This window comes from Anomaloglossus baeobatrachus, chromosome 2 (assembly GCF_048569485.1).
Source record: "Anomaloglossus baeobatrachus isolate aAnoBae1 chromosome 2, aAnoBae1.hap1, whole genome shotgun sequence".
Taxonomy (NCBI): Eukaryota; Metazoa; Chordata; class Amphibia; order Anura; family Aromobatidae; genus Anomaloglossus; species Anomaloglossus baeobatrachus.
The window spans coordinates 391,066,571-391,087,688 of NC_134354.1; the positions used below are offsets into that span (position 1 = coordinate 391,066,571).

General features: G+C 49.6%; 1 protein-coding gene across 1 annotated transcript in view; it reads left to right on the forward strand.

The window, feature by feature from the left end:
* The window catches only part of SF3A3 (splicing factor 3a subunit 3), a 150,493-nt gene that overhangs the window by 80,560 nt on the left and 48,815 nt on the right, over positions 1-21,118 (forward strand). Inside the window, exon 12 of the mRNA XM_075334102.1 lies at positions 6,294-6,363. Within this exon, the coding sequence (XP_075190217.1) occupies positions 6,294-6,363 (70 nt within the window). The remainder of the gene's footprint in view (positions 1-6,293; positions 6,364-21,118) is intronic.

Genomic DNA, 21,118 nt, shown 5'->3' on the forward strand with positions numbered 1-21,118 from the left:
CTTGAACCCTGGGACCTTAACAGGGTGCTAACGGCTCTTCAGAAACTGCCTTTTGAGCCGCTGCGGGATGTCTCCTTATCACGTCTTTCGCAGAAAGTGGCATTTCTAGTAGCAGTTACTTCACTCCGTAGAGTGTCGGAGCTTGCAGCACTGTCATGCAAAGCCCCCTTCCTGGTTTTTCACCAGGATAAGGTGGTTCTCCGTCCTGTTCCGGAATTTCTCCCTAAGGTGGTATCGCCTTTTCATCTCAATCAGTATATCACCTTACCTTCATTTTGCCCTAATCCAATTCACCGCTTTGAAAAGGATTTGCACTCATTAGATCTCGTGAGAGCACTCCGTTTCTACGTGTCTCGCACAGCGCCCCTGCGTCGTTCAGATGCGCTTTTTGTCCTTGTGGCTGGTCAGCGTAAGGGTTCGCAAGCTTCCAGGTCAACCTTGGCTCGGTGGATCAAGGAACCGATTCTTGAAGCTTACCGTTCTTCGGGGCTTCCGATTCCTTCGGGGCTTAAAGCCCATTCTACCAGAGCCGTGGGGGCGTCCTGGGCATTGCGGCACCAGGCAACGGCTCTTCAAGTGTGTCAGGCAGCTACGTGGTCTAGTATGCACACTTTCACAAAGCACTATCAAGTGCATGCCTATGCTTCGGCAGATGCCAGTCTAGGTAGGCAAGTGCTTCAGGCGGCGGTGGCCCACCTGTAAGAGAGAGTCGTGTCGGCTCTTGTTATCGAGGTATTCTTTTACCCACCCAGGGACTGCTTTTGGACGTCCCAATTGTCTGGGTCTCCCAATGGAGCGACAAAGAAGAAGGGAATTTTGTTTACTTACCGTAAATTCCTTTTCTTCTAGCTCCTATTGGGAGACCCAGCACCCGCCCCTGTTCCCTTCGGGCTAGTTGTTCTTTTGTGTACACATGTTGTTCATGTTCAATTGTTTCATGGTTTTCAGTTCTCCGAACATCCTTCGGATTGAATTTACCTTAAACCAATTTATAAGTTTCCTCCTTCCTGCTTTTGCACCAAAACTGAGGAGCCCGTGATGCACGGGAGGGTGTATAGGCAGAGGGGAGGGGTTACACTTTTGAGTGTAATACTTTGTGTGGCCTCCGGAGGCAGAAGCTATACACCCAATTGTCTGGGTCTCCCAATAGGAGCTAGAAGGAAAGGAATTTACGGTAAGTAAACAAAATTCCCTTCATTTAAGTAGGCAGGGCTTGTCACTGTACCATTCACAAAGTGTAGGTTAGTTTTTTATTAACTAGACACACCTGCCCACATTGTACCATCACCAAGGGCTTATCTGGTGACGGTGGCTGATGCATAGCGCTCTCTTTGCAGTCTCCAACATCGTTGGTGGCCATCATTATTGCTCAGCTTCAAATTGACTTTCATCAATGAACAGCACTGAGGCCCACTAGTCCCTCATCCAGCAAGATGACGACGGCTGGGCCTGGCCTGGTCTAGTGGTGTTGTCAGGTACCCATTTAGCTCATCTAACACGCAGACCACAGTGAGGTAAACGGTTTCGAATGGTCTGATGTGTCACTTGGGTCCTCTCAGCTCTCTTAAATGTGCCTGGAATTGTGTGGCATTCATCATCCAGTTCCATTGTTCATAATGAAGTGGTCATCAGTGTGGGACGTCCACTTCTATGCCTGTCTGCGACTCTTCCAATCTCGCTGTATCTTTCTTGCAACCTGCTGATGACACTCTGAGCTCAGGGGCCACTTTCCTCTGAGCAATGGGTGGTTACTGTTGATCATTTGTCGTCTTGGTCTCATGATGTCAAAATGTGAATAGCATAATGAGGACGACTGTTGAAACACCGGTTCTGATTTAATCTAGAAATTTATTGGGCTATTTATGGATCAAACACCTATAGTAAATATTATCATTAAAAGCAATCTGTCACCAGGTTTTTGCACCCCCATCTGAGAGCAGCATAATGTAGACTGAAACCCTGATTCCAGGGATGTGTCAGTTACTGAGCTGTTGGCTGTCATTTTGATACAATCAATGTTTTTCTCTACTGCAGATCTAGCAGTTATACAGAGCTCATGAATATGCTGGACTACCTGGCAGCACGCCATATAGTCCTGTAATGATAAAATCACTGATAAATCAACAGTAGATTCTCAAAACTACACTAAGCAGCCCAGTAAGTGACATATCGCTAGAATCAGTATCTCTACCGATAAGTTATGTTGCTTACAGATTAGGTGGCAAAAACCTGGAGACAGATTCTCTTTAAGCTCCTTGTTAGAAAACAGCAAGTTGTGCAGAAAGTACTGAAACCTTGCACAGTTGGACGTGTGCATTCAAAAGTTTAGAGAAGGTCACATTGTTCACCTGAAAAGGTTAAAGTATATTTTAGGATCATTTTGAAATTTCACCCTAAAGCCAAATATCCCTAACCTTTTGTGAAGAGTGTATACTCCAGTGCCAAGTCCCTCTCTGCTGGCTTCCCCATTGGTCTCCTCACTGCTTGTTTGATAAGGGCTCATTCACATGACCATTCCGTTTGTCCTGGTCAGTTCCTGTTTTTTGCGAACCAACGGACAGGACCATCTTTTCAATGTCTGTTGTGTATAATCGGATGGCACACGGAAGAACATCCGTATGCATCCGATCCTACAAAAAAACACATCGGATGCTGTATGTCCGTTCCGTTATTATGGAACATATCCTATTCTGTTCCGTAATGACTGACCATGACTCAATAGAAGGCAATGGGCCCGCAAAATCCCTGGAAGCCGCACAGAAGCACTTCCGTGTGACCTCCTTTGGGTGCCCGTGCAGTCTGTGTCCCGCTCCAGCCCCGCGGCTGCCAGCACTGCAGTGTCGGTGTCTGCCCGCACTGCAGTATCAGCAGCTTCTCACACTGCAGTGCGTGCAGCCGCGGGGATGACGAGAGCGCTGCTGTCAGGAGGTTAGATGAGATCATTATCTGCTGTGATGATCTGCACTCCTGACGTCAGCGCTGTCACTGACATATGCCCGCCGCGTTCTCACATCAAGTCTTGCGGGCGGCCCGAGACTGTTACTAGTGGTGACGTCACAGCTCCCGCAATTCTTCGCTAAGAATGCAGCGGGCATAGAAGGCAGTGACAGCGCTAACGTCAGGAGAGCAGGAGATCATCACAGCAGGTAATGATCTCATCTAACCTCCTGACAGCAGCGCTCGTCATCCCCTGCAGTGACCTGGGCTGACCTATTGATGTTAGCTCAGGTCACTGCACTACTCTCCCAGCCAATGGGGAACATTCTGTTCTTCATTGGCTGGGACATTGACTATGGTATGGATCGTCATGGGACCCCCTTATTGAATTACGCTGGACCCGGATTTGATTGTTATTTTCAATAAATTGGTGAAAAAAGGAATGTTTTGGGGAGTGTTTTTTCAAATGAAACTTTTTTTGTTGTCTATTTATTTTTTATTACGGACTGGGTTGGTGATGTCGGGTATCTGATAGACGCTTGACATCACTAACCCCAGGGCTTGATGCCAGGTGACCATTACGCATCTGGCATCAACCCCATATATTACTCGTTTACCACAGCACCAGGGCAACGGTATGAGTTGGGGCAAAGCGCCAGGATTGGCACATCTAATGGATGCGCCACTTCTGGGGCGGCTGTAGCTTGCTATTTTTAGACTTGGGAGTGTCCAATAACAGTGGACCTCCCTAGTCTGAGAATACCAGACCACAGCTGTCCGCTTTACCTTGGCTGGTGATCCAATTTGGTGAATGCTACAGAAGTGACACATTGGACAGTGCTCCAAAACCTGGTTATTTTTAGAGCACACTGACCCCATTATAAGATTTAAAAAAAAAAAAAAGTTAATTAAAAAAAATAGATTGACTGCTGTTTTTTTTTTTTTAGAGAAACAGCAACTCTCAAATTTCCAAATACCTTCTGAAACTTGAGAGCTGATTGGTTGTCGTTGACAGGTCCACCAAATTTGAATTCACATTAATATTTGAGCCGTAGCAAGTGATGGCATATTACTTGTTAGAATAAAGGAGATAAAAGTATGACGCTCTGGTTTCTTCTGAATGTTTTAGTGCACTATCACATCTGATAAGCAATGTGGTTTTTTGTTTTTTTTTGTGTTATGGGCTTCTGTTAAAGGGACCGTGTCAGTAGGATCAACTCTCCAAATCCATCTCTATGGACATGCAGATCACAGAAACTTGAATCAACTCATACCTTGATATCTGCTACCTGATATCTTATTCCAGAGAAATCCACATTTTTTTCTTAGGTCTTAACAACTCTTATATATTATCAGCCATACACAGGCCTTCCTGAGAATTTGCCTCCAGAGGTTATCGTAAATGTCCACTTCCAGTAGGAGACATGTAATAACTGACAGTTATAATCCTACTCCGCGAACTGATATTCCTAATTACAAACACATATATACCTGCAGTTGTCCTTTCATAGTGTTGTCAGCACTGCTGCAAAACTGTGTGTGATTTCAACTAACACTGCTTCTGCTTCCATCTCAGGCAATCAGAATAGGTGGAGGGGCTAAGCAGCAGAACTTTCTCATTACAAACACATCTGTAATTGTAGTTCTTTTCTCTAAGTACTGTTAGCTGTGCTGTACTTTCTCTTCACACACTGGCTATGGCAGAAAAACACTGAAGAAGTATTAGTTGTAGCCAGGCACAGTTCTGCAACTGAGCTGACAGCAGTAGAGGTGAGATGCAGATGTGTTTGTAAGGAGACAAAATTCAGCTCTTCTATACTGTTAGTTATAATCACACACAGATCTGAAGTGAGATCAGACTGTTAGTCATTACATGTTTCACACGTTTCATACAGATACCCACACTTTGCACTGACGAGGGGCAATCACCCCGAAACACCGTGTCTGCAAATTGGGATTCTGATCTGGTATATATCCCAAGTCTTATGATAAGGCTTGTTTAAAGTGAACCTGTCATCAGAAATTTAGCTATAAAGCTAAAAGTTCCCCCCTCTGCAGCTCCTGGGCTGCATTCTAGGAAGCTTCCTATAATAGTTCTTGTGGCCGCTTTTATACCAAAATAAACACTTTGTAAACTTGTACCTTTTTCTTATGCAAATTTCGTAAATCTTCCATGGGGGCGGGCTGCCTGGGGTCTGTTGCTGTCCTCCTGCCGATTTACGCCGCCCCCGAACGCTGAATTTCAAAGCTCAGGACGCCGCCCCTGGGTGCCCGTGGTCCCGCGCATGCGCTGTTCCACTGTAGCGGTGCCGTGCACTGTGTGCACGTGTGACCGCTGGTGACGCTTTGTGCGGGCACGAGGTTATGGGCGGCGCTGTGAGTGTCATCAGCAAGTGCCGCCCATAACCTCGTGACCGCACTTTCCCCTATTACTCCAGCGTTATGCGCAAGCGTTCGCTGGCCAGATGACCGGACGTCACCTGCTGCTGAGCAGGATGGGAAAGAGGTGACGTCCGGTCATCTGGCCAGCGAGCGCTTGCGCATAACGCTGGAGTAATAGGGGAAAGTGCGGTCACGAGGTTATGGGCGGCACTTGCTGATGACACTCACAGCGCCGCCCATAACCTCGTGCCCGCGCAAAGCGTCACAAGCGGTCACACGTGCACACAGTGCACGGCACCGCTACGGTGGAACAGCGCATGCGCGGGACCACGGGCACCCAGAGGCGGCGTCCTGAGCTTTGAAATTCAGCGTTCGGGGGCGGCGTAAATCGGCAGGAGGACCGCAACGGACCCCAGGCAGCCCGCCCCCATGGAAGATTTACGAAATTTGCATAAGAAAAGGTACAAGTTTACAAAGTGTTTATTTTGGTATAAAAGCGGCCACAAGAACTATAGGAAGCTTCCTAGAATGCAGCCCAGGAGCTGCAGAGGGGGGAACTTTTAGCTTTATAGCTAAATTTCTGATGACAGGTTCACTTTAAAAAGCCAATTTTGACTTTTAGGATTGCTACTTCCAATAGGTGGCGCTAGAGTTTGTCTCCTTCCTCACTGGAGGGACAATTTGAATGTTTCACAATAGTAATGCCCCTTTTCATTTTAAATAAGCTCTGGAGGCACATATTTAGGGAGATTTGTGTCAGGCAGATAGTTCTTATCATTTAATTTACATATAAGAAAAACATGGATCTCTCTGGAATAAGACAGCGAATCACAGCTATCAATGTACCATTTCATTCATCTTTCTATGGCCTGCATGTCCATATTGATGGGTTAGGAAGATTGATCCTACTTTCCCTTTCACATTGAATCTTCTTAAGGGTATACATTTATGTTAATATATTTCTGTGTTTACAGGGACACGGAAAAGAACAGAGACATTGCTTTTCTTGAGGCACAAATTTATGAATATGTTGAAACTCTTGGGGTAAGTTTTATTTTTCAAATACATACTCCGTTACTGAGATTTTTTTACATTTGTATTGTCAGTTTCAATTAAGTACATATACTTAGATTCTGCATTACTCAAACGGGACATCATTTTTCATTAGAGTCAAATCATTAAGTAAATGTGTATACTAAAACTATTCTGGCCTTGATGTCTCATTAATTTCATCTTATGTTTGATGCATACATTAGAAAAGTCATGCAAAGTGTGTTCTTAACATAAATAATATATATGCTAAACATAAACCCGCAAAGTGTGAAACTGTATATCACATTGTTCCGTATGTTGTCCATAGGCTTTCATATTTTAGAAATCTGGGTTCCTTAGTCACCTACATTATAATTATAAACAGTTGTTTTTATTTTGTGGTTGTGAAGTGCACCTTTAAGAGTTTTTATGAACTATTACATTAAATTTTCGAGTCAATGCAAATTTAGTCAAACATTTCATTCCTTCGGCCACGACTTTATTCTTCGTCCGCAACACGAGCGGGAGAACCACCTGTTACCTACCATCATCCGTGGCTCTTCTTTTGATTAGCTGGCCTGCGCAATATCATTGTTGTGGTGTGTTGCACATGGGATATTGCGCCTGGTCCAATAATCAAAAGAAGATAATGGGATGTCAGCAGGTAAGATGCAGTTCTTCCAGTCCAGTGTCATGGCTGATAGAGCGAGATATGCAAATCAGTTCATACCAACTCCATTAGATATTTGTTTTGATTCCTTTAATTAGTCCATTAACGTTTAGAAAATATGAATTTTAACATTTCATATCATAATGACGGAGATTGGGCTGACAAATATCTCTGCTTATATGGAGTTATGTGGGACTTAAAAAGTTCAGCTGTGCACAAGTGGCTCCATATCATGCGGAGTTTGCTGGTTCATATAGACTGACATTAAGGCCTAAGACACATGGTGAGAAAAACGGTGCGAGTGGAGTGCGATTAAAAAATCGCATTCCACTCGGACCAATATTAGCGTGTGTATCAGCGCACATGAGCGATTATTTTGTCAGCCCTAATCGGACCGAGAAAACAGTCGCAGCATGCTGTGATTGTAATGTGATCATTGTTTCTCTCGCACCCATTCAAGTCAATGGGGTGAGAGAAAAATCGCACGGCACTCGTACACCGGTGTACAGCGAGTAGTGCAGTGCGAGAATGGCAATAGCCGGCAACGGAGGAGAGAGGGAGATAAATCCCTCCCTCCCCTCCTCTGTGCTTACCCGCCCCTCCTCAGTGCCGGCCCGCCCCCTGCAACTGAGGTCCGCTCGCACGAACGGACCTCAGTCGCAGGGACACTCGCATGACACTCGGCTCTGCTGTACTGCCAGCATGAGCCGAGTGTCATGCGAGGGAATCGAGTTAATCCCCTTGTGGCCCCGGCCTAAAGGGGTTTTTCAAGCCATTTTAGTTATCATGGTGCTAAGAACTTGGCAGGCAGGTAGTTACTAACTACCTGCCTGTTCTGCCTGACGCCAGCTCAGAGCAATCACAGACCTCTACTGTTGGCGATTCTGAAGCTCCATTTGACCTTAAGTCAACAGAGCAGCTCTTCCACTTCAGGGCTGCTCTTTTGATGGGGCGTGGCTGCTGACGTCATGCTGATTGAAAAAACAGCATCGTTAGGCAGCGGGGAGCCAGGTGTCAATCAGTATGACTTCAGTAGTAATGAAGCAGACTGTTCTGCCAACATAATGTTAGTGGAGGCCGCAGAATCGCCGGTAGTTAAACTACCTTCCTGTAAGTTCTTAAGCCCATAGGAGAAAATAAAATAGTCCCGGATAACACCTTTTAGTTAAGTTTGCATGTAATGCTTTGTTGTGACTTTTGATGATGACATATAATGGCACAACCTGTTTTCATTACGAATTAAAAGGTTATTCCCAAAATCACATTATTTTTCACAAAACACTGTAAGGCCATGTGCCAACGGGAGAAAATACCTGCGGATTTTGCCACGGAAAACCGGGTGATTTTCCAGACAAATACGCAGGTTTATGCAAGTACAGACACTCCCCATGTTATCCTATGGGATTGAAGGAATGCTGTATCAATGCTGCATTTTTGCGGCTGTGAAAAATACTGCGGATTTCCTGCAGCCGCACGTAACTGCATGTCAATTATTCATGTGGATTGTTTCGCATGGATCTCTATACTTCCCTGCCTTGATTGAAGACACCGGAGACTCTTCCTTCAGTGTAGAAGAGCAAGACTGAGCCAGGAGCGGGCTGCAAGAGGTGGGCGGGGCCTGCACGAGCTGCGGTCATGTGACCACCCGCGCTGGTCCAGGCCCCTCTCATCTTCTCCAGGAGCCGGCCAAAAATCAAGTTGCTGTGTGATACAGGTAAGTATGAACTCACCGATCACTCCAGCACTTGTTCTGCATTGAGGATGCAGTGCCCAAGGCATGGTACTGTATCCTCAATGCAGAATGCCCACAGCATATCCACACCAAAAACGATTTCTGGGAGCTCCTGCGGAATGTCCTGTGGATATATCCGCAGGACACTTTCCCCGTGAGCACATGGCCTAAACGCATACTTGTTAAAGGGAATCTGTCATCAGAAATTTGGCTTTCAACCTAAAAGTTTCCCCCTCTGCAGCTTGTGGGCTGCATTCTAGCAAGGTTTCTATACTTTTTGTGCCCCCTTTTAAACCAAAATAAATACTTTATAAAACTGTACCTTTCGGTTTGAAAATCTTGTAAATCGTCCATGGGGGCGGGCCGTGTGGCATCCGTTGCTGTATCTTACGCCGTCCCCCCACGCTTCAAATCATCCCTCAGGACGCCGCCCACTGCGCCCGAGGTCCCGTGCACGCTGGGACACCTAGTGACGTGGTCGCACGCACGAGAGTATGGGCGGCGCTGTGATTGCATCGCAAGTGCCGCCCATACTCTCGTGCCCGCCCTTTCCCCACTGCCTCCAGCGTTCTGCGCCGGCCCGACGTCACCTCCTTCCCATCGTACCCTGCAGCGGGAAATAGATGGGAGGAGCGGAGCAGGCCACTACAGGAGAAGCGGAGAGGATCTGAGCGACGTACAGAGGGGAGAGCGCGCCCACGAGAGTATGGGCGCGCACTTGCGATGCAATCACAGCGCCGCCCATACTCTCGTGCGTGCAACCACGTCACCAGGCGTCCCGGCGTGCACGGGACCTCGGGCGCAGTGGGCGGCGTCCTGAGGGATGATTTGGAGCATGGGGGACGGCGTAGATACAGCAACAGACGCCACACGGCCCACCCCCATGGACGATTTACAAGATTTTCAAACCGAAAGGTACAGTTTTATAAAGTATTTTTTTTTTTTTAAAAGGGGGCACAAAAAGTATAGAAACCTTGCTACAATGCAGCCCAGGAGCTGCAGAGGGGGAAACATTTAGGTTGAAAGCCAAATTTCTGATGACAGGTTCCCTTTAATATACAGACTAAGTCCAACATTAGTTTCTTTTTTTGCATTATTGTTTTTTTGCATCTTTATTGAACATTCTGTACAATCTAGCTTCACATAGCTGATTGGGCCGATTTATTCTAACACTGCTAAAACTACATTTCCCAGCAGCACCCTACTTCTAGTGCTGCAGATTCCTCCTTTTTTGTGTCAGTAACTAGCCCTCCTCTCTGAGTTGATGACTCAGCTGCAGCTGAGCGGCATTAGCAGTTTTCCATCACTGAGCTGTCTGATGCAGGCATCAAACACAGCTCAGCTCTTCTGAGTTTACTTAATAATTAGTTTATTTTACTTGCTAATATAGCGCCATTAATTCTACAGACAATTTTGAATAATTTCCAGAGGGGCATTGCAACTATAAGTCCCCTTACCACTGATAGCCATACTGGTTTGTCAGGTCTCCATAAGGAGAATAGTCTTCCCCCGTGGTCCCCACATAGCTTCTCATAAGCCAGATCAGATACCCACACTTTGCACTGACGAGGGGCAATCACCCCGAAACACCGTGTCTGCAAATTGGGATTCTGATCTGGCATATATCCTAGGTCAGAGGTTCCCAACTCCAGTCCTCAAGGCACACCAACAGTGCATGGTTTCAGGATTTCTTTAGCATTGCATGGGTGTTGGATTCAGCACCTTTGCAGGTGATTAAATTATCACCTGTGCAATACTAAGGAAATCCTGAAAACATGCACTGTTGGTGTGCCTTGAGGACTAGAGTTGGGAACCTCTGTCCTAGGTCATATGAAAAGGCTTGTTAAAAGGCCAATTTTGACTTTTAGGATTGCTACTTCCAATAGGTGGCGCTAGAGTTTGTCTCCTTTCCTGTAGAGACAATTTACAGCAATTTATAGACACTATCATCACTGTCCGCATTGGAGCTCACAATCTAAATTCCCTATCAGTATGTCTTTGGAGCGTGGGAAGGAAACTGTAGTAACCGGAGGAAACCCACACAAACATGGGGAAAAAAATATAAACTCAAAGCTTCATTGTGGAGAAATGCAGAACAGTTGAGCTCTGAGCAGAACAAGAATGTAAAAAACACACAGGCAGCAATACTGATGTTTATTGCAGAAGACTAAATTGGCCAGGCAGAGTTGTGTACAGGAGCAGAGTTCACAGAGGCATAGAGTCTACCTTTAGAAAGCACTGTATGTCAGGCCTCCTTCACACGTCCGTGTCTCCGGTATGTGTTTGGTCCGTTTCCTCACCGGCACACGTAGACCCATTAAGATCAATACTCCCCTTCTCCAGCGCTGCTGTCTCTGCCGCTGCTAGCACTTGATTCCGACCTCCGCTCATTATGCTCATGAATATTCACTCCACTGCGGGCCGGAAGCAGCAGCAGCGGGGAGTCGGCAGGGTGGGAGATCGTATATCAGCACCACGGACAGCAACGCCAGGGACAGGTGAGCAGAAAGTTCACGGATACCACACTGAGAACACTCATGTGCCATAAATACGGCACACGGAGGGCAATATGCACCTTTGATACGTCCGTGAAAAACGTGCGTGATTTTCACGGACGTGTGAAAGAGGCCTCAGAGGTGGAGGCAGAGTAGAGCACTGCTACCAGGAGAGCAGCCGAGTGAGACTGCATTGTGCCTGATTCACAAGGATCTCTGTAACTGCAGCAGGATGAATCTTAAAGAACTGGAGGGTAAATGGGGCCCAGAGGCGCTTTCTTTTAGGGTGATATATTAAAGCAGGTACAATTTAAAATTAGTTATATTGGCACAGATCAATAAAAAGTGTTTTGGTTTTTTTTTTGTTTTTTTTTTTTTTAGGAACACAGAAACCATGGGTATTGTATTTTCTGCTGCCACTAGCAGACACTAGACCAAAAACCCCCATACATATGAGACCAACGCAAGTGAAACCTATTGATAATCTAATGTGAATGGGGTGTTGGCTGATTAATGGTCGAGAGACATGTTAATTGCGCATGTCTTGTTTCAGACTGCAAAATGTATTGTTTGCATAAGACAGTAGCACATGCAAGCCTGATTGGCTGATAAAACCTAGGACTAAGTTAAAGCTGGAGAACCAGGGATGTTGCTGGCACGACAGAAAGGCTAGAGAAGTAACGGTGTGGCCTCACGAACCACAGAGGCCAAATGATATATTAGCAGGATGACATATTGGGCAATATGCTTCTGCCTTCCGAAGCAGAGAGAGAGAATACAGTGTTAACATTTCAGGACTGTGCTCTTTGTATTTAGTGGGGTTACAGCACAGCTATTCCGCTCTTGTTTCCCAATTTAAAGGGGAAAGCATAAGAAAACGGAAACACCATAGGGAGAAATAGGTCTGGATTCCAGACCTTTGCCTCCTTTGTGACTGTGAGGTAAATCCGGAGATATGACGATAAATCATGATATTCAAGTTATGTCAGGAAGCCCTCTCCTGGTGTCACCCCCCCTTTCCTTCACACAACTTGTTTAGCAACCCATCCCATGGCCATCTCCTGTGATATGGAAATTAGGTGATGTGGGAACAAAGGACACAGGATGACTCCCTGCCGTCACCCTGTAACAAGAGTTGTATCTCATTATAAGGCTCTGGAACTAGCCAGACAGAACGACTCCAGTAAAAAATGGTTCATATCTCGCAAGCCATATTTCCGATAAATACGGCAACCATAAAAATGGTGTTTTCGCATGCGGACGATGCTGGCACACCTTTTTTATGGGAGCGGGAGCTTGGGAAATACCCCAGGCGTGATATCAGCCAATGTGGAACTAGTAGACAAGTCATGAAACCTCTCATTCTGTAGCTAAATTCATAACTGTCACAATGAGAGCATTGGCGTCCGCCTACGACGCTCCCAGGCCAAGTTATGGCCATATTCCATGTTGTGGATTTTGTCCATAACTCCAGCCAGGGGTGGAGCAGTGCTCCCTCTGAGGTCACGAAGGTAGGAGGGGACCTGGATTTGCCCAGGTTGATAACCCTACTTCGGCCATTTTCCAGTGTTCTTTTCGCTGGGGGCACGTGTAGGAAACATCTGTGGGAAGGATCCTAGAAACCTGGGTACAGCGCCCCCCTGTGGCCAGACGCAACAAGGTAACTGCTGGAACTGTGTATGCCTGTTTGTAACCCATGCTTTGATTGTAACTGTACTCTGACATATGTATATTCTGTAGATTCCCTATTGTATATATTGTAGTTTCTAGTGTGCTTTAGGCTGATTAAATTATATAATTAATCTTGGGCTGTTCTGTTATCTCGATCTTGAATCCCACGTCTGTGTGTTCGGCTAATAGTTACCGTAAATCGGTTGGTGGCAGCGAATTGTGCCAAGGATTATTGTGGGGAGGCCAGTGAGATTCGGGGAGATTTTATATATTCCGCCCGCGGAGGTCGGGGGAATATATACCCTACTCTCACCGGGGACCCTTCAATAATCGGCATAAGTAGTATAGCGGCCTCCTTGCTTATGGTCGGGCAATTCCATAATTGGCCTGACTATAAGAGGGGCGCTAGAGAGCGCGTCACGTGCTCGGTCTGTCGGTCGGGAGGTATAAAGGAGGGGTGACCCCCACTTGTTACCCCCCGATTGTGACGTACTGGTAGCCAGCGCGGGGGATTTCTGAGTGACCCCCCCCGGTGGTTTGTGACATATTGGTGGCATAGCGGTGGGATCGAGATAATAGTGTGTGTGAGTGTGAGACCCATACTCCCAGACACTAAAGACTGCCTGCAGCAGCTGTGGCTGCTGGGGTCTTCAGACTAGCTCAACACTAGAGTGTCAGAGTGCAGATACTGTAAGGTGTGTGGAGGCATCAGGTGTCAGTTCTGTGTCAGTGACCAAAAGTCTGCAAGAATGGCTGATGGCACCAGGAGCAGAGCTATGCAACTGGCCAATGCTAAGGCAGGAGCCGAAGAGAGGGAGGACGGTGCTGTGGACAGCAATGAGGAGGTTGCCCACGAGTCCTCCAGGAGCTCGACGCCAGAAAACCGTTCTGCCGAGGACATTGCGCAACCTGGCACTGCTGGACAAGATGAGGAGGAGCTCACCCAAGGTTCCTCAACGAGCCAGATGCCAGCCCTCCGCTCTGAAAGGGACTGTGAATCGCCTAGCTCTGCAGCGTGCCGCAGATCACCACGTGCCATTCCACCGAGCCTGGGAGGCTCGGATAGCCTTCTTCAAATGGCTATGGCCCTTCTCCAGGCTGGAGACCAGAAGGGCTACAAGGAACTCCTGGCAGAGCGCAGGGCAGAGCGGCAGGCAGCGCGTGACGCTGAGGCTGCGGAGCGGCACGCAGAGCGTGAGGCTGCGGAGCGAGAGCGGCAGGCAGCGCGTGAAGAGCGAGAGCGACAGGCAGACCGTGACTACCAGCTGCAGCTAGCTCAGCTCCGGCCCTCATCAGCCACATGTGACCTTCGAGACACCAAACTTCCAAAGGTCCGTGTTGAGGACTTCCCAGTGCTGGAGAAGGATGGAGACTTGGACTCTTTCTTGACTGCTTTTGAACGGACTTGCTTGCAGCACCATCTGGACAAGGACCAGTGGGCCAAATACCTGACCCCCCGTTTAAGGGGTAAGGCCCTGGATATCCTTGGGGACTTGCCTGCTGAGGCAGATCAGGGCTACGACACCATCAAGCGGGCCCTGATCCAACAGTACAACCTCACTCCAGAGTCCTACCGCAAGAAGTTCCGGAGCCTACAGAAGGGACCAAAGGACTCCTGGGCTGACCACCGGCGGGCACTTGCCCGAGCTGCCGACCACTGGACCCAAGGCCTGCAGCTTTCCACCGGACCGGAGATCCTGGACTTGTTCATCACGGAGCAACTCTTGTGGAACTGCCCTGAGGATCTCCGCCAGTTCATCCGAGACCAGAAGCCAAAGGGGTCCACGGCTACAGCTGCCCTTGCCGATGACTACACCAACAACCGGGCCCCTGAGGCCAGGAGAGCGGCCACCAGCAGCACCTGGAGAGGGGGTAAGATGAATTCTGCGACTGCCCCACCTGCCCCTAGACTGCAGGGGGTGTCCCCCTCAACTCCCCTCTCCAGGCCCGTGGCGGAACCAAGACGGTGCCACCAGTGCAACCTACCTGGACACTTCAAGGCCATGTGCCCTCAGCGTCCCAAGGCCCCGGCTCCGTCCCCGTCCCAAGGGCCGCCCAAGGTGTATTGTGTGGGTGGGGGTGGTGGTAGGTCCCTGGACAGCTTCCAACCTGTCACCGTCGGCCGGTCTGTGACCATAGGACTGCGAGACAGCGCCTCGGAGGTGACTCTGGTGCGGCCTGAGATGGTGTCCCCCCAAGACTTGATCCCTGGAAAAACCCTCGCTGTCTCCGGGATTGGAGGCACTGACCCGGCGCTGCCTGTTGCTGACATTTATGTGGACTGGGGCGCAGGGCGGGGGGTGAGGGAGGTGGGGGTAACTGATCGGATCCCTGCAAACGTGCTACTTGGGACAGATTTGGGGCAGATAACCTCCCAGTTTGGGCCCCCCCCAAGGGCTGAACCTTCAGCCAGTACTGACATGACTCCTGACAATGTTAATGTGTTATCTATGAATGATGTAAGGGAGGAGGGAGTGAACTCTGATATTTCTGCTTGCACAGACACCATAGACACACACGCAGCTGCAGCTGTGACAGGAGGGGAGGGGGTCAGAGAAAGGTGTGACAATGCCTCTACAAGTAACCAGCCTGTGAGCTGGGATCTGTTGCCCTCTGCAGGGATAAGCAGAGAGCAGGGTGCTGCAGGGGGAGGACCAGTGTGTGGGGTGGGGGCTACCACAGCAAATGTGGGGTCCCCAGAGATTTCACAGCGGGGTTCTGTTGCTGCAGGAGGGGAACAGGCAGGTGAGATTGGGGCCGGTCCAGGAGCGGAAGTGCTCCCAGGTAAGATCTCGGTGCATGGTTCCCCCACAACCGGGGTGTCAGGAAGCCAGGTAGGTCTGCCTGAACCGGCGACTTGGTCAGGAACGGAGGAGGAGCAGGCACGACCCACGGTCGCAGCGGCTGTGGCCGCTGTCACCCGCAGTGGGAGTGCTGGAAGCCAAGGGGCCTCCCGGAGGTCCGATAGCTCTTCCCCTTCTGACCAAGTGGCAGCCGAGTCAGGTGGAGGCCAGGACACAGGTCCCGGGGTACTGACTGAAGATGTGACAGTCTCGTCGATTCTGGCCACATCTAGTCAGGGGTTTCAGGCAGCGTTAGAAGCTGACGACAGCCTGAAAGCTCTTAAGGAGCAGGCGGCACAGCCTCCCTCGGACTCGGACCCGGAGCGAGTGGTCTGGGACCAAGGACGGCTGTACCGGGCCACGGTCCAGCAGGGTTCACCGGAGGCGTGGCCCAGGGACCGACAGTTGGTGGTACCCTATCCGTTCCGGACGGAGTTGTTGCGGATCGCACATGAGATTCCGATGGCTGGACACCTAGGGATCGCTAAGACCAAGGCCAGGTTAAACCAGCATTTCTACTGGCCAAAAATGGGGGCCGATGTGGCTGCCTACTGCCGTTCGTGTGAAACCTGTCAGAGAGTGGGGAAGGCGGGGCCACGCCCCAAAGCCCCACTAGTATCTCTGCCAATCATCGATGAGCCTTTCAGGAGGGTGGCTGTGGATCTGGTCGGCCCGCTGGCCATCCCCAGCAGCTCCGGGAAACGCTTCCTACTGACGGTAGTGGACTATGCCACCCGGTACCCAGAAGCAGTGGCCTTGTCGTCCATTCGGGCTGACAAGGTGGCCACCGCATTGCTGGAGATTTTCTCCCGAGTGGGTTTTCCCCAGGAAATGCTCACTGACCGGGGGACCCAATTCATGTCCCAGCTGATGGAGGCCCTCTGTAAGCAAGTCCAGGTGCGACATCTGGTGGCCAGCCCGTACCATCCACAGACTAATGGCCTGTGCGAGCGGTTCAATGGCACCTTAAAGCAGATGCTTAAGATGTTGGTCGACTCCCATGGGCGTGACTGGGAGCGGTATCTCCCACACCTGTTATTTGCTTACCGGGAGGTTCCACAGGCCTCAACAGGATTCTCACCGTTTGAGCTCCTGTACGGGCGACGTGTGCGGGGCCCCCTGGCTCTGGTGAAAGAGGCTTGGGAAGGGGATTTGGCCACCCCTGGAGTGTCGGTTATCGAGTATGTCATGCGCTTCCGGGACAAAATGCAGGCCTTGACGCAACTGGTACACGACAATATGGCTCAAGCCCAGGCCGATCAGAAGCGTTGGTACGACCAGAACGCTTGTGAGAGGACCTACCAAGTGGGTCAAAAGGTGTGGGTACTGGTCCCCGTACCACAGGACGAGCTTCAGGCAGCCTGGGAAGGCCCATACCTCGTGTACCAGCAGCTCAACCCTGTGACGTACCTGGTCACCCTGGACCCTGCCCGTGGAAGGCGGAAGCCCTTCCATGTGAACATGATGAAGGCACATCATGAGCGGGAGGCATGTGCGCTCCCCGTGTGCAACCTGCCCGAGGAGGGAGAAGCGGAAACCCTCTTGGATATGCTAGCCCAGGTTAGGGCAGGCGGATCCATTGAGGATGTGGAGGTTGGCCACCAGCTCTTGGAGGACCAACGGTCCCAGCTGTGGGCCACCCTACACCCCTTCCGGGGGTTGTTTACCAACCAGCCCGGAAGGACTGACTTGGCTGTCCATCACGTGGACACTGGGGATCATCCCCCGATCCGGCGTTCAGCATATCGGGTCTCCCTGGAGGTGCAGCAACACATGCGCCAGGAGATTGACGAGATGCTGAAGCTGGGGGTGATCCAGGCATCCAACAGCGCTTGGGCCTCGCCTGTAGTCCTCGTCCCTAAGAAGGACCGAACCACTCGGTTCTGCGTGGACTACAGGGGGCTCAATGCTGTCACGGTCGCCGATGCGTACCCAATGCCACGCATCGATGACCTGCTCGATCAGTTGGCCGGGGCTCAGTACCTGACCATCATGGACCTGAGCCGGGGATATTGGCAGATCCCCCTGACTCGCAAGGCCAGGGAACGCTCTGCCTTTATTACCCCATTTGGACTATACGAGTCCACGGTGATGCCATTCGGGATGAGGAATGCCCCTGCCACTTTCCAGCGGATGGTCAACACCCTGCTCAAGGGACTTGAAGGGTACGCGGCCGCGTACCTGGATGACATTGCCGTCTTCAGTCCCACCTGGGAAGATCACCTAGAGCATCTAGCACAGGTGCTCAGGCGGGTCCACCGGGCAGGTTTGACCATCAAGCCGGGCAAGTGTCAGCTGGCCATGAGCGAGGTCCAGTACCTCGGTCACCGGGTAGGCGGGGGAACACTGAAGCCCGAGCCTGAGAAAGTGGAGGCCATCGCATCCTGGCCCACCCCCAGGACCAAGAAGCAGGTGATGTCCTTCTTGGGGACCGCTGGGTACTATAGGAGGTTTGTTCCATGCTATAGTAGCCTGGCAAAGCCCCTGACGGACCTCACCAAGAAGAAGCTGCCCTCTGCAGTCGATTGGACAATGGACTGCGAGACAGCCTTCCGGGCCCTAAAGGACGCCCTGTCCAGCCCGCCCGTGCTACAGGCAGCCGACTTCACGCGGCCGTTTGTAGTACAGACCGACGCCAGTGACTTCGGCCTCGGTGCGGTGCTCAGCCAGGTGGACTCTGCGAGCCAAGAGCACCCAGTCTTGTACCTGAGCAGGAAGCTGTTACCGAGGGAAGTGGCCTATTCCACAATGGAGAAGGAGTGCCTTGCCATAGTGTGGGCCCTGCAGCGTCTGCAACCCTATCTATACGGGCGCCACTTCATCGTGGAGACGGACCACAACCCCCTCAGCTGGTTGCACACCGTCTCTGGGACGAATGGGCGACTGTTGCGATGGAGCCTTGCGCTCCAGCAATACAACTTCACCATTCGCCACAAAAGGGGCCGTGACCACGGTAACGCAGACGGGCTGTCCCGACAAGGAGAGGTCGCGGACGGGCGCACGGGGGAACACCGGAGTGTGCTGCCCCCTAGCGCCCTCAAAAGGGGGGAGGTGTGAGGTAAATCCGGAGATATGACGATAAATCATGATATTCAAGTTATGTCAGGAAGCCCTCTCCTGGTGTCACCCCCCCTTTCCTTCACACAACTTGTTTAGCAACCCATCCCATGGCCATCTCCTGTGATATGGAAATTAGGTGATGTGGGAACAAAGGACACAGGATGACTCCCTGCCGTCACCCTGTAACAAGAGTTGTATCTCATTATAAGGCTCTGGAACTAGCCAGACAGAACGACTCCAGTAAAAAATGGTTCATATCTCGCAAGCCATATTTCCGATAAATACGGCAACCATAAAAATGGTGTTTTCGCATGCGGACGATGCTGGCACACCTTTTTTATGGGAGCGGGAGCTTGGGAAATACCCCAGGCGTGATATCAGCCAATGTGGAACTAGTAGACAAGTCATGAAACCTCTCATTCTGTAGCTAAATTCATAACTGTCACAATGAGAGCATTGGCGTCCGCCTACGACGCTCCCAGGCCAAGTTATGGCCATATTCCATGTTGTGGATTTTGTCCATAACTCCAGCCAGGGGTGGAGCAGTGCTCCCTCTGAGGTCACGAAGGTAGGAGGGGACCTGGATTTGCCCAGGTTGATAACCCTACTTCGGCCATTTTCCAGTGTTCTTTTCGCTGGGGGCACGTGTAGGAAACATCTGTGGGAAGGATCCTAGAAACCTGGGTACAGCGCCCCCCTGTGGCCAGACGCAACAAGGTAACTGCTGGAACTGTGTATGCCTGTTTGTAACCCATGCTTTGATTGTAACTGTACTCTGACATATGTATATTCTGTAGATTCCCTATTGTATATATTGTAGTTTCTAGTGTGCTTTAGGCTGATTAAATTATATAATTAATCTTGGGCTGTTCTGTTATCTCGATCTTGAATCCCACGTCTGTGTGTTCGGCTAATAGTTACCGTAAATCGGTTGGTGGCAGCGAATTGTGCCAAGGATTATTGTGGGGAGGCCAGTGAGATTCGGGGAGATTTTATATATTCCGCCCGCGGAGGTCGGGGGAATATATACCCTACTCTCACCGGGGACCCTTCAATAATCGGCATAAGTAGTATAGCGGCCTCCTTGCTTATGGTCGGGCAATTCCATAATTGGCCTGACTATAAGAGGGGCGCTAGAGAGCGCGTCACGTGCTCGGTCTGTCGGTCGGGAGGTATAAAGGAGGGGTGACCCCCACTTGTTACCCCCCGATTGTGACGTACTGGTAGCCAGCGCGGGGGATTTCTGAGTGACCCCCCCGGTGGTTTGTGACAGTGACACTAAACATAAAAGGGTCTGTGGAGCTTCGGACGCTGATTTGATTCATCTTATGTGGAACTGCCCACATTTGAGAACATACTGGATTGGAGTGCTTGACCTGATTGAGTCTGTGTATGACTGTCGTACTGACCGTGGACCTTTGACGTGTGTTCTCAGATACACGGCGGAACTCCCTATTCCGGAGAGCCTTAAGATTGCTGTTGCGCATATATTATATCAGGCACGGAAGGTCATAGCATTATACTGGAAAAATAGAAAGGTTCCCGACACTAAAGAGTTAGTTGATAAGGTAAATTATGCCCTCCTGCTGAAGTATGTTTACCAGAAGAGAAGGGCATACAAAAAATGTGAGGATCTGTGGGCCCTGTGGCTTGATACTCCAAATTTAGCTCCAGTGACGTTGACCTGGCCTAGAGCCCTGAGGGCGAATTCGGGTTAGCTTAGATGCTTAGGAATGGGCCATGGTGTCAGGTCGAATTGCAGGTGTGTTAGTCAGGTATTCTGAGTGGTAGATTGGTCACTGATCTATGCCTAAATATGTTTATGAATATAAATGTGCAGAAGAATATATTATATACTGAGTCGAATAAGGGATTTTGTTGGGGGGGAGGGGAATGGGTCTTCATACTTGCATGTATGCGCTGTTCTTCTTTTGTTAAACAAAAATGTTAAAAAATTATTTGATTTTAAAAAAGTATAAAAGGGTCATTCCCATCTCCAAGATCCTAACCCAATATGTAGTTGGTGTAATAATAATATTAGCAAATACCTCCAATTAGAAATTTAAACACAAGAGGAAAGGAGTTTTATAGAATAAATATGAAGGCTTTATTGGTATACAAAATTTAAAACCAATTCATGGACATGAGTACAATACATGATACAATAGAACCGAACAAATATAAAGACAGCAATGAAGGATAGGTGGGCAGGCCTGAACGTACGCTGTAGTTTACATCACGTTGCTATACTGCCAGTATCAACCCTCCTATTTATCGGACCAGCCCATTGGCTAAA